The 12,824-nt window shown below is 35.4% G+C and overlaps 1 protein-coding gene across 2 annotated transcripts in view; it reads left to right on the forward strand.

The window, feature by feature from the left end:
* Positions 1–12,824, forward strand: part of BBS9 (Bardet-Biedl syndrome 9) — a 473,303-nt gene that overhangs the window by 128,455 nt on the left and 332,024 nt on the right. For both annotated transcript variants that reach the window (XM_018047135.1, XM_018047136.1), the window contains exons 8-9: positions 6,023–6,206; positions 6,876–7,005. In XM_018047135.1, the coding sequence (XP_017902624.1) occupies positions 6,023–6,206; positions 6,876–7,005 (314 nt within the window). The remainder of the gene's footprint in view (positions 1–6,022; positions 6,207–6,875; positions 7,006–12,824) is intronic.

Below are 12,824 nucleotides of genomic sequence, written 5' to 3' on the forward strand. Positions count from 1 at the left end.
CAGTCCATGGGGTCGCTAAGAGTCGGACACGACTGAGTGACTTCACTTTCACTTTTCACTTTCATTCATTGGAGAAGGAACTGGCGATCCACTCCAGTGTTCTGGCCTGGAGAATCTCAGGGACGGGGGAGCCTGGTGGGCTGCTGTCTATGGGGTCTCACAGAGTCGGACATGACTCAAGTGACTTAGCAGCAGCAGCAGGATATAGTCAGTTTCACTTTGTTTGAAGCTACGTACTTTTATATTTCTATAAATCTTTTTGAGCCTCGGCCTGGAAGACAGTTAAGTTACTTGGAAACAGTCTGATCCTTTTTGGTCTTGTTTTTGAGTCTTGTTAGGTGGGACCAGAGCAGTGCTCATTCTGGAGCTACTTGTACCCCCTCCTGAGGTACTAGGCTTCTGAAAGTTCTTTCCAACTCCCTGTAAATTATGAGGTGTCCCAGTCTGGCTTGTGAGCACAGGCAGTATTCCAGGCCCTGTGTAAATGCTGGGCACTGTTACCGCTAATCCTTTTGGGTGGTTCTTTCCCTGGCTTTGAGTAATTTTCTACATAAATGTGCTGATAAGTACTCAACTGAATATCCGAGAGAATTCTTAACAGGTCTCAGAGTTCTGTCCTTGTGTTGCTCTCTCTTTTTTAGCATGCTGTCTTGTGAACTCTAGCTGCCTTGGTTTCTCTCAACTGTTAGCATTCATCTCCTCAACCCAGGGGGCCTTGTGGGCTTTGCCTGGGTTTCTTCTCCCTATCCCATGGCCTAAAAACTCTCTCATGGCTGGGGCAGTTATACCACTCACCTCATTTGTTTTCTGTTTTCAAGGGATTGCCGTCTTTTGTTTTCTGATATCCAATGCCGCACAAACGGTTGTTTCAAACATTTTGTCCATGTTGTGGTTGTTTCAGGTGGGACGGTGGAATTTTTTTCCTGTCGCTGTATCATAGCTGGAAGTGGAAGGATTTTAAAATGATTGTTCTTGGTAAACTACTGTGCATTTTGAGACTCATTAACTTAGAATGTGGTATAATTCTTAAAGGAAATTTGCAAAGAGTGGCACTCTGTCCCTAGTGAACTGAAAGTATTTAGTGGCTGGATCACAGCCTGTGGCCTCAGAAACTCTGCTTATCAACTCTGAATGAATTGTCATCTCTCAGAGTCAGGGACACATCAGCCTGAGTTACAAGTGCTGACAAATAATGCTAGAATGCAAGTCTATTAAATTGTGATGAGAAATGTCATTACCTTAGGACTTGATGTTCATGTCTTTTTGTTCAGTGGAATCTTTCTGCATAGGTGAACTACACTTGAACTAAGTGATAATTGAATAATTTATGTTTTTTAAAATATTTTTTTATTTTTGGCTGTGCTGGGTCTTCCTTGCTGTGCAGGCCTTCCTCTAGTTGCGGCGAGTGGGGGCTACTATTAGTTGCGGTGGGAGGGCTTCTCATTGCGGTGGCTTCTCTTGTGGAGCCCGCACTCTGGGATGCATGGGCTGCATCACGTAGGCACAATGTGAGCTCTAGAACACGGGCTCAATAGCTGTGGCACACCAACTTAGTTGCTCTGTGCTATGTGGGATCTTCCTGGTCCAGGGATCAAACCTGTGTCTCCTTCATTGATAGGTGGATTCTTTTATCACTGAACTACCAGGAAAGCCTGAATGATTTGTCTAAAAAAATTTTTTTTTTTTTACTGTTGAGTGATTTGGTGTGAAGCCTAATTGAGATGAAGATACTCTGATGCATAAATGTGCATAAATGCCTATATGCCCTGTGCTATCCCTCTATTCCAGATTCTTCTTATATACACACAGATGACATTTGCCTCTCTGACTCGTCCCATTTAGATTTCATACCTTCTTCAGATACTTTAATCCAAAAGTAGATTAATACCTAAATCATTTTTTGAATGGCATGAAATTTATATGTATCTTTAATGTGACTTTTTGCATCTCTTCTTTGACCTTTCATTTGTTGATTCTTGATTCTTGCTTCAAAGCCTAACTTTGAGGGTAATCTTACTTCCTCTTTGTCCAGATGCCTTTGTACATTCATCTCATTGTCATTGCTGTTTACAATATGTGCCTATCATCCAAAGCTTTTCAAAATAGTATGTCTTTGCTCCTTTAGGCTTTCTTGATTTAGAAACATTAATAATTGACTGGGGACTGATTTTTTCTTTATATGTCTATTTTACATTCATTCCTTCATTATTTTAAGAAACATTTATTAAACATTGACCATGTTTTGAGAGATGAAGATACCCTGGAGGAGCTCTTATGTATAGAGGATCCTATCTATACTACTATAGTAGCTTGACAACTGCTCTATATTATTGATATTTTCAAAATTGTTTCTGTATAGAAACATTTATAGCAGTTTGACTGTAGGTTTTATTGATTTTTAAATTTGATTTGAAAAGTAAATACAACAGCTTTATTATGGAAAAATTTCAGTGGAGCCAGGCATCTTCTTTATGTGTATTCTTTTCAATAAGCCATGGACCCTCCCCTTCCTGACAGGACCTTTATACAGGCAGCTCATTTTACATACGATATTCTTTTACCCTCTTCTCTACCTGCCTTATTTTCCCTTTAGCTTTATTGAAGTATAATTTACAAATAAAATTATGTAAACCTGCTGTGTACTGTGAGATGTTTTGATATATGTATCAATTGCGAAATGATTGCCAGAACTAAGCAAATTAACACTTATTTGTCTCCTCATGTGTATATATATGTGTGTGTGTGTATGTGTGTGTATGTATATGTGTATATATATTTGTGGTAGGATCATTAAGATCTCTCAACAAATTTGGAGTATATAATACAGTATTATAACTATATGTACGTTAGATCTTCAGAACTAATTCATCCTGCATAACTGAAACTTGGTACCCCTTGACCAGTATATCCTCATGTCTCCCATATCCCGGTCCTGGAAGCCAAAATTCTACTCTCTGCTTCTATTATTTTGACTTTTTTAGATTCCACAGATAAGTGAGGTCATACAGTATTCATTTTTCTGAGCCTGACTTATTTCACTTAGCATAATGTCCTCCAGGTTCATCCATGTTATTGTAAATGGCAGGATTTTTTTCATTTTCAATTCAGTTCAGTCACTCAGTTGTGTCTGACTCTTTGTGACCCCATGGACCACAGCACCCAGGTTTCCCTGTCCATCACCAACTCCTGGAGCTTGCTCAAACTCATGTCCATTCAGTCAGTGATGCCATCCAGCCATCTTTGTCACCCCCTTCTCCTCCTGCCTTCAATGTTTCCTAGCATCAGGGTCTTTTCAAATGAGTCAGTTCTTTGTGCCAGGTGGCCAAAGTACTGGAGCTTCAGCCTCAGCATCAGCCCTTCCTGTATCATGTTTTCATAGCCATTCATCCATCATTGGAAGTTAGGTTGATTTCATGTTTTGGCTATTGTGAATCATGCTACAATGAACATGAGATGGCAGATATCTCCTCAGTATTCTGTTTTTACTTCCTTTGGATACATACCCAGAAGTGGATTGTTGGGTCATGTGGTAGTTCTATTTTTAATTTTTTGAGGAATCTCCATATTATTTTCCATAGTAGATGTAATGTTTTATATTCCTACCAGCAGTATACAGGGTTTGCTTTTCTGCACATTCTCACCAACACATATTATCTCTTTTCTTTTTGATAATAACCATTCTAAAAGATATAAGGTGATATCTCACTGTATTTCCCTGATGGTTAGTGTTGGTGAGCATTTTTTAATATATCTATTTGTCATTTGTATGTCTTATTTTGAGAAATAAGACATTTAGGTCTTTTGCCCAGTTTTAAAGTGTTCTTTTTTTTTTTTTTTTTTTTGCTGTTGAGCTGTCTGATATTAACTCCTTATTGGAAATATTTTCTCCCATTCCATAGATTGTCTTTTCACACTACTGATGGCTTCCTTTGCTGTGAAGAAGCTTTTTAATTTTTTGATAGAATAAAAGACTTTAAATTCTATAATGCTTTACAATTTTCAAAAGTTTCACATATATGATTTCATATAATCCCATAATAAGCTTTCTTTCTTTTTTTTTCCCTTGTAGAAGCTTTTTAGTTTGGTGAAATCCCCTTTGTCTATTTTAATGTTGTTTGTGCTTTTGAGGTCATATCTGAAAAGTCATTGAGCTTTTCCCTGTTTCTTCTAATGATTTTACCGCTTTAGTTCTAATATTTAAGTCTTTAATTTATTTTGAATTGGTATTTGTATATAGTATGAGATAGGGGTTCATTTTCATTCCTCTGCATATGGATATCAAGTTTCCCAACACCATTTTTTGAAGATACTGCCCTATTCTGCATTGTATGTTCTTGGTACCATTGTTGAACTAGTTGACTGTAAATGCAGAGTTTTATTTCTCAGCTCCCTCTTCGGTTCCATTGGTCTAGATGTCTATTTTATTATGACAGTTCCATGCTGTTTTGATTAGAATAGTTTTGTAGTGTATTTTGAAGTCAGGTAGTATGATGCTTCCAGCTTTGTTCTTTTTGCTCAAGATTGTTTTGGCTATTTGGTGTCTTGTGGGTTCACATGAACTTTGCACATTTTTTCTGTTTCTGTGAAAAATGCCTTTGTGATTTTGATAGGGATTTGCATTTGTAGATCACTTTGAGTAGTATGGACATTTTAAGGATATTAATTCTTAAAATCCATGAATATGGCATATCTTTTTATTTTTACTCTTCAATTTATTTTGTCAATGTTTTATAGTTTTCAACATACAGATCTTCACCTCCTTGATTATACTTATATGAGTGTTTGAATTGCTGAATAGTTAATATCACTTGGTTCAGTTCAGCTCAGTTAAGTTGCTCAGTTGTATCAAACTCTTTGTGATCCCATGGACTGCAGCACGCCAGGCTTCCCTGTCCATCACCAACTCCGAGAGCTTATTCAAACTCATGTCCATAGAGTCAGAGATGCCATTCAACATCTTATCCTCTGTCATCCCCTTCTCCTCCTGCTTTCAATCTTTCCCAGCATCAGCATTTTTTCCAGTGAGTTGGCTCTTAGTGTCAGGTGGCCAAAGTATTGGAGTTTCAGCTTCAGCATCAGTCCTTCCAATGAATATTCAGGACTGATTTCCTTTAGGATGGACTGGTTGGATCTCCTTGAAGTCCAAGGGACTCTCAAGAGTCTTCTCCAGCACCACAGTTCAAAAGCATCAATTCTTCAGTGCTCAGTTTTCTTTATAGTCCAAATCTCACATCCATACATGACTACTGGAAACACTATCACCTTGACCAGACGGACCTTGATGGGCAAAGTAATGTCTCTGCTTTTTAATATGCTGTCTAGAGTGGTCATAGCTTTTCTTCCAAGTAGCAAGCCTCTTAATTTCATGGCTGCAGTCACCATCTGCAGTCACTGTTTCCATTGTTTTCCCATTTATTTGCCATGAAATGATGGGACCGGATGCCATGATCTTAGTTTTCTGAATGTTGAATTTTAAGCCAACTTTTTCACTCTCCTTTTTCACTTTCATCAACAGGCTCATTAGTTCTTTGCTTTCTGCCATAAGGGTGGTGTCATCTGCATATCTGAGGTTATTGATATTTCTCCTGGCAATCTTGATTCCATGTTGTGCTTCATCCAGCCCGGCATTTCATATGATGTACTCTGCATATAAGTTAAATAAGCAGAGTGACAATATACAGCTTTGATGTACTCCTTTCCTGATTTGGAACCAGTCTGTTGTTCTTTGTCCACTTCTAACTGTTGCTTCTTTATCTGCATACAGATTTTTCAGGAGGCAGGTCAGGTGGTCTGGTATTCCCATCTCTTTAAGAATTTTCCACAGTTATATCACATGGTAAAAGGGGCAAAAACTACTAGAGTCTACAAAATATCAGAAATATGGTAATAGGAGAAAAAAATGAATGAGGATTAATCTTTGTGCCTGCTTTTTTGTAAAGCATTTCTTAATTGTATTAATATCAAAGTGAATGAAATGTTATATTTTTTAGCAATGCAGTTGATCATAAGTTTTCCTTTGCAGGTAGATTGGACTCTAAATATTGGAGAGCAAGCCCTTGATATATGTATTGTGTCTTTCATTCAGTCAGCATCTTCTGTTTTTGTTCTTGGTGAGAGAAACTTTTTTTGCCTTAAGGATAATGGACAAATCCGATTTATGAAGAAACTTGATTATAGCCCAAGTTGTTTTCTCCCATATTGCTCAGGTGTGTAGAAAGATTTTCTTTTATCTTTTCCATATGTCGTTACTATGTTATATACACCAGAAAAAGCCCAAGTCACTCACATATATTTTAAAGAACTAGGAAAATAGTTTTATACTGAACATGTAATGGAAATTTTAGCTTTTAAAGTTTGAATAGAGGTTTGATATAAAGCACACATTTGGTTTTGTCAGTCATTTTACTTTGTACAAAATGACTTGTAGAATTGGCCTCAGGTATATAGTAATGCTTTCCAAGATGTGGCTATTCAAGATGCTTCCAAGAGAACATCAGACTCTTTTATAAGGAGAAATGAGCATAGTAACGACTCATAGACTAACTTATCTGTAGTGAATGTCTAGTAAATCAATAGCTTAAATATGTTAAATATATTAATCAAGTTCATCCTTTTTAGATAAAGTACAAAAATGTTGGCCACTCTAGTTATAGTTTCTCTAGTTATATATATAGTTTTTATATATTTATAAATGATTAAAAACTTTTTTGGTACTGGTACCTTGAAATTGAAAAATAATGTTTTATTATTTAAAATCTTTATGCATTAAGTCAAGATGTTATAATTAATTTGCATCATCAATCCTCTAAAAGGAATGTAAAAACTGTTGAAAATGATTTTTTTCTTACTATGCTTTTTCTTTCTTCTATCCACAGTTTCTGAAGGAACAATAAATACTTTGATTGGAAACCATAATAATATGTTGCATATTTATCAAGATGTGACACTGAAATGGGCCACTCAACTTCCCCATGTTCCTGTAGCAGTAAGAGTGGGCTGTTTACAGTAAGTGGTTTAATTTAAAAAGAGTATCTGAAGGAATTCACTAGAAGTTTTATGAAACAATGGCAAATGATTTTACTAAAAAATGGCAAGTGAAGTTGAATATCAACAATGAAGACAATTTAAAATATAAATTTTATTAGAAAGAAAGTGAAAGTGAATTCACTCAGTCATGTCCAACTCTTTGAGACCCCTTGGACTGTGAGACCCCTTGGACTGTAGCCTACCATGCTCCTCCGTCCATGGGATTTTCCAGGTAAGAGTACTGGAGTGGGTTGTCATTTGCTTCTCCAGAGGATCTTCCCAACACAGGGATCAAACCCAGGTCTCCCGAATTGTAGGCAGACCCTTTACCGTCTGAGCTACCAGGGAAGTCTTTATTAGAAAAGGAGAATATGAAAAAGCTTTAATTAGCACCTTTAATCATTTTTATTTAGTATGTCTAGCAAGATATTCTTTATAAATTTAAAATTTCAAGAAAATAGTTTACCTGATAATTTTCTTTAAAATAGAAGAGGATTTCTTCAAGCATTTAATGAATCCCACTTAGAGATCACTTATTATTAGACTGTGAGGATGTTACACTTCAAGGCTTGTTTCAGAACTTACTGTGTCAAATGGTGCAGAATTGCTAATGATTATGTGTTTAAGAGAGTGTTGATTTTTTTTTTTCAATTTTTTAAATTGGAGTATAATTGCTTTACAGTGTTGTGTTAGTTTCTGTTGTACAACGAAATGAACCAGCTATATGTCTACATATATATACCCTCCCTCCAGAGCCTCCCTTCCCCCACCCCCACCCCATCCCAACCCTCTAGGTCATAACAGAGTGCTGAGTTAAGTTCATTTTTCAGTAAAGATCCTTGAAAAGAAAAAGCCATTGAGACATAAAGGGATGAACTTTAGTAATGGGAAGGAAATCTGGGTACATCCTGCTGCACGTAGGGGACGGGGTTAGACATTAGGGCAGCTGTTTCTCCTGATGGTGCCAGGAGGAAGCCAGACAGCTTAAGTTTTAAATGGGGGCCTTAGGCTTCCCTGGTGGCCCAGACGATAAAGCGTCTGCCTACAATGCAGGAGACCTGGGTTCGATCCCTGGTTCGGGAAGATCCTCTGGAGAAGGAAATGGCAACCCACTCCAGTATTCTTGCCTGAGAAATCCCATGGACAGAGGAAGCCGGTGGGCTACAGTCCATGGGGTCGCAAAGAGCTGGACAGACCGAGCAACTTCACTTTCACTTTTTTGCATTTAAAATGAAAGACAAAATTCGTGTCTTAACATGAACTCTACAAAATCTATCAAAAATAGCAATAGCTTGTCAGTATATGAGGCAAGATCTTGACAAACTCTGTAGCATCTCAGATTATGTTTAGAATTAAAAATCTCGATAAATGTATAAAAACCAACTTTCTGTAAAGCTTCATGGATTCCCAGATCTATTCACTTATTCTGCTTATTTAGATAATTTTATTGAATGTTTAAAAACCATATAGAGAATTTATCAGTAATGCTCACAGCATTTGATCAGTGTGACTAATCCCCCCAATTTAAGAGGCTGAATGTAGAATATTACTGTGGAGGCTCTATGAAAGTCCTTTATATTTATATTAATGGTTAATCTGAAGCTTACATATTGGAAAAATGAAAACAATGTTTTGAAAACATTGAATATTTTAAAAAGAAATTGCTTCTTATATTTTATGAGAAAATGCTATGCACTTAATACAAATTACAGTTCTTTTGTGTCTGAAGAAAAATTTAAGATCTTGAGGTTAGGTTTTTCAGTCTACCAGATGGTCTTTTAAGTTCAACCAAACACTCAGATTCACCAGACATTTTATATCAGTTTTACTTACAAGGATTTAGAGCAGGAAAAATATCTTGCCAGCAGGGCAGTATCAAGTATTTCTCTTCTGGGAGAGTAATTCTTGCAGCAGTTCATGTATCCACTCAAGAGCTGTTCTGTTTGGCCCCCCAAGTGACAGCTCAGGTGCAAGAACACAGATTCACACTGGTGGGTGTGTGATCCGTCCTGGCTTAGAGTCTCAATGCCCCTAGGAGCCAGTATCTTTAAATACTACAGACTCACTGTGGTTTTTGTGTGTATGTGGGCCATGGGAGAGTAATGGGTAGAAATATCTTATAGAGATAACATCTTTAGCTGAAATACTTACATTACACTTGTAACTTGTATTTACAAGGGATGTGCGCCTATTTTAAGATTTACCATACTCATACAGAAACTCAGAGATATGGTTTCTCCATGGATACTTATGGGTAATTTATAGTTTCTGGTCCAGTTGCAACTTACAAGTCAAGAGTCATATAATAGCTGAAAATATCTTGAGGGAGGAATCAAATTTCTATATATTCAAAATTTGTCTGTCAGACCTAAATTTAGGTGTAAGTGAAACTTCCTGTTTCTCATAGCTTTTTAAAGATCATAATTATAAATAATTAAGTGCAGCTATTACCATTCATGATTTCCAGTTAATATATAGTAATAATTTCTAATTCATTAGAAGATTTTTCTTACATTTATGCACTTTAATGTAAAAGTATAGGATTAGACTGTTTGAAAGAATTTCATTGTAATTTTTACAAAGTTAAAAAAAATTGTTACTGACTTAACTATAGCATATCTGTATTTAGAAGTTATGATTTGAAGCTAGAACACTTAAATAACTTTGTTTCTGCTTTTTATTACCTTGAGGGTTAAACTTTTTTAGGAGAAGCTTCCTTGGCTGAATGTGTTTATTTGTAAAGGAAATTGCTGCTATTTTAATATGTTTCTTTTCAATGAATAAGAAATATTGGATTTGGATCAAGTTGGTGCAATTATATGTAATAACAGCATTTTCTTCAGAAACTACGATGCTTTATTTCCTCCCACTCCCTTCTACTTGGCAGTCTTAGTCCTCTCTACCTTGTTTATTATAAACCAACTTTGAATCTGTCTGGGTTTCCTACTTTCTTTTCAGGATAAATGGCACTCTTGATTAGAGTTTTTTAGTCTAATTCTTTTAATTTTTGTCTGTTATACTCTAGGAATGTGAAACAAATATAGTGTACAGAATCAGAAGAGCCCGAATGTGATAATGTTCTTTAAATTCTTAGCTGTCACTGTTTTCCTCTCATTGCATGAAGTAGCTGTGGAAGTCTGGCCGAGTATCTTACCTCTGCTATGGTCAGTTTCCCAAATGGCAAATAAAGATCATTGTTTATCGGTAACGTTATTCTCTCCGGAGATATGAAATATATCTAAAAGTGGAAGTCTATTTGAATGGACATTCAAAGTGATGGGAGTCTTTCCAGACTTCAGCTGGCAGCCATAGCCATTGTGCTTTAAAATCTTGTTACAACTCATTTTGTAGTATAAACAATTTGGTCTAGTACTATGTTTTTCTTCCTAGACTGTATTTCATTATAGTAACTTTTTATAGCTATCAGTATTTAACGTTTCATTCTTTAGCCTTCATTGATATAGTATTATTAACCAGAATGTTTTTCCCATTTCTTTTCTGGATTTTCAGATTTCTTCTTTGAGTCCTAACAAGTCACACACATAAGCCTTTCCATCCTACCCTGATCTCCTCCTTTGAATTTCTGAAATATCCATAGTGTGTTGGTGACTCCTCTTTGCTTTTCCTCACTCCTTAATTTGATCATACACTGTTTTAATATAGGGACTTGTTCTGCTTTTGCATATCACATTGAATAATCAGTCAGAAAGCTGAACATATGGTATATGCTTGGTAGATACATAAAAGTCATTGTAGTTTGTGTATGTCAGGGTAAGGGGTGGCTAGAAAGACCTTATAAGGGTTTTTCATTTAAAACCCCTTTTAAATATGAAAAAAATTGAGACTCATAGATAGGATATTGTTTTCTTTGAAGACATTTATTAGAGATTTTAAATTTCAAAAGAGACTTTTTCTTTCATTTTTTAGTCCAACATTTGCAGTTAATTTGTCTCCCCCCGCCTTTGTGGTTTGTAGAAAGAATGTTGGCTTATATATACACTTTTTGCTATATTTTTAACGATTCCCTTTGTGGCTTAATATTCCACATAATATTTGTAAATATTCATGGAAGTAGGATGGAACATATATTGTGACTTTCAGAGCCTGTGCAATCTTATTGATATTTTCCTCTATTAATCTGTTTTAGCTCAGGAGTGGAATGTTTGCCTTACATTACTATATTTTTCCGTCAATTTTTTGTTGACTGTCTAAATATTTTTGACATATATTGTAGTTTTATGTATTCAGCTTATGTTTGTGATATTTATTTTATTTTTTGGTTAGTTTAAAACATTTTGCCCATATAAAGTGATCTTTTTTGGTGTATGTGCTTTCATTAAAAAATTTTTTTGTTGTTTTGTTTTGTTTGCTTTGAGTTCACTTTGTTATTAATTACTGGCATACTATTGTCTATGGTTTTTTAACTTGTAACTTTATTTCAGGTGTAACTCTTATAAACAGAATTTGATTGGATTTTTCAAGCCATTTCAAAGGCTGTTGCCTTTTAGTCCATTTAAAATTGCTACATTTGATGTATTTTGTAATTTTTCATTTTCTGTGATATTCTCTGTTTTCTTTGGTTTCCATTTCTTGTATGTGAGTTGTGGTTTCTTTGCACTTGGATTCTTCCATGTATTAGATATTATATACACATACATATCTATTTTTATCAGTTATAAATTATTATTGTAAGTTATTCTAATGGTTTTTCAAGAAAGTTTTCACTTTTTATTTAGACAATATAATGATTTTAATATATTTTTTCTATGTCTGTTAAAGATTGTGAATCTTTTTATTTCATGAATTATAGTTGTTTTGACTTTTTAATTTTGCTTCATCTCTCAACAGGATGATTTAATGTTCCCCAAAATGGTAGAAGGTGTTATATTGTATGGTAAAAAATTTTCATCACATTTCCCCTCATACTTTATTGATGTTGCTCCTTTAACTTTTAAAAAATAACTTTTGTGAAAAAAAATAACTGTGATTTTTGCAAAAAGTATAGAACTGTGTGCACTATTTAAGACTCAAACATTATCCGGAATTCCCTGGCAGTCCAGTGGTTAGGACTTAGCACTTTCACTGTCGTGGGCCTGGATTTGATCTGGGAACTGAGATCCTTCAAGGCATGCAATGTGACCAAAAAAAAAAAAAAAAAAAACAAAACCCTAAAACCCCAAACAAACAAACAACAGAAAGAGAGAGATAAAACTTAAGCATTATTGAAAGGTACAAGTAAGAATACCAAAAATAAAACTAACTGCTGTTCCACCAAAGTTGTTCCAATCTTACTATCGGGAATTAACATTTGTTAGCACCTATTAAACATCAAGCCTGGTATTTTTGTCTAAGTGTTAGTAACTCAGTCGTGTCTGACTCTTGTGTCCAGTTCTTTGTGACCCCATGGAATGTAGCCCACCAGGTTTCTCTGTCTATGGAATTCTCCAGGCAAGAATACTGGAGGGGGTTGCTATCCCCTTTTCCAGGGTATCTTCCTGACCCAGTGATCAAACCTGGGTCTCCTACACTGCAGGCAGATTCTTTACCGTTGAGTCACCATCTTTGTCTACAGATTTACCAATTAGACATAGAGTAAAATTCACAAACCAGAATCATCGGTTTTTATATTTAAATTTGTATCCTAATAGAAAAAAGAAATAGATAAAATGGAAGGAATAAATGAATTTTACATAAATATTTGTCCACAACAATATATTTCAGTTTCTAAAAGAACTCCCCCTGAAGGATAGAAAAAAAAGTAAAAAATTGATATTTCAATTTTTTAAAGTGGTATTTCC

The sequence above is a fragment of the Capra hircus genome, chromosome 4 (genome assembly GCF_001704415.2).
Source record: "Capra hircus breed San Clemente chromosome 4, ASM170441v1, whole genome shotgun sequence".
Taxonomy (NCBI): Eukaryota; Metazoa; Chordata; class Mammalia; order Artiodactyla; family Bovidae; genus Capra; species Capra hircus.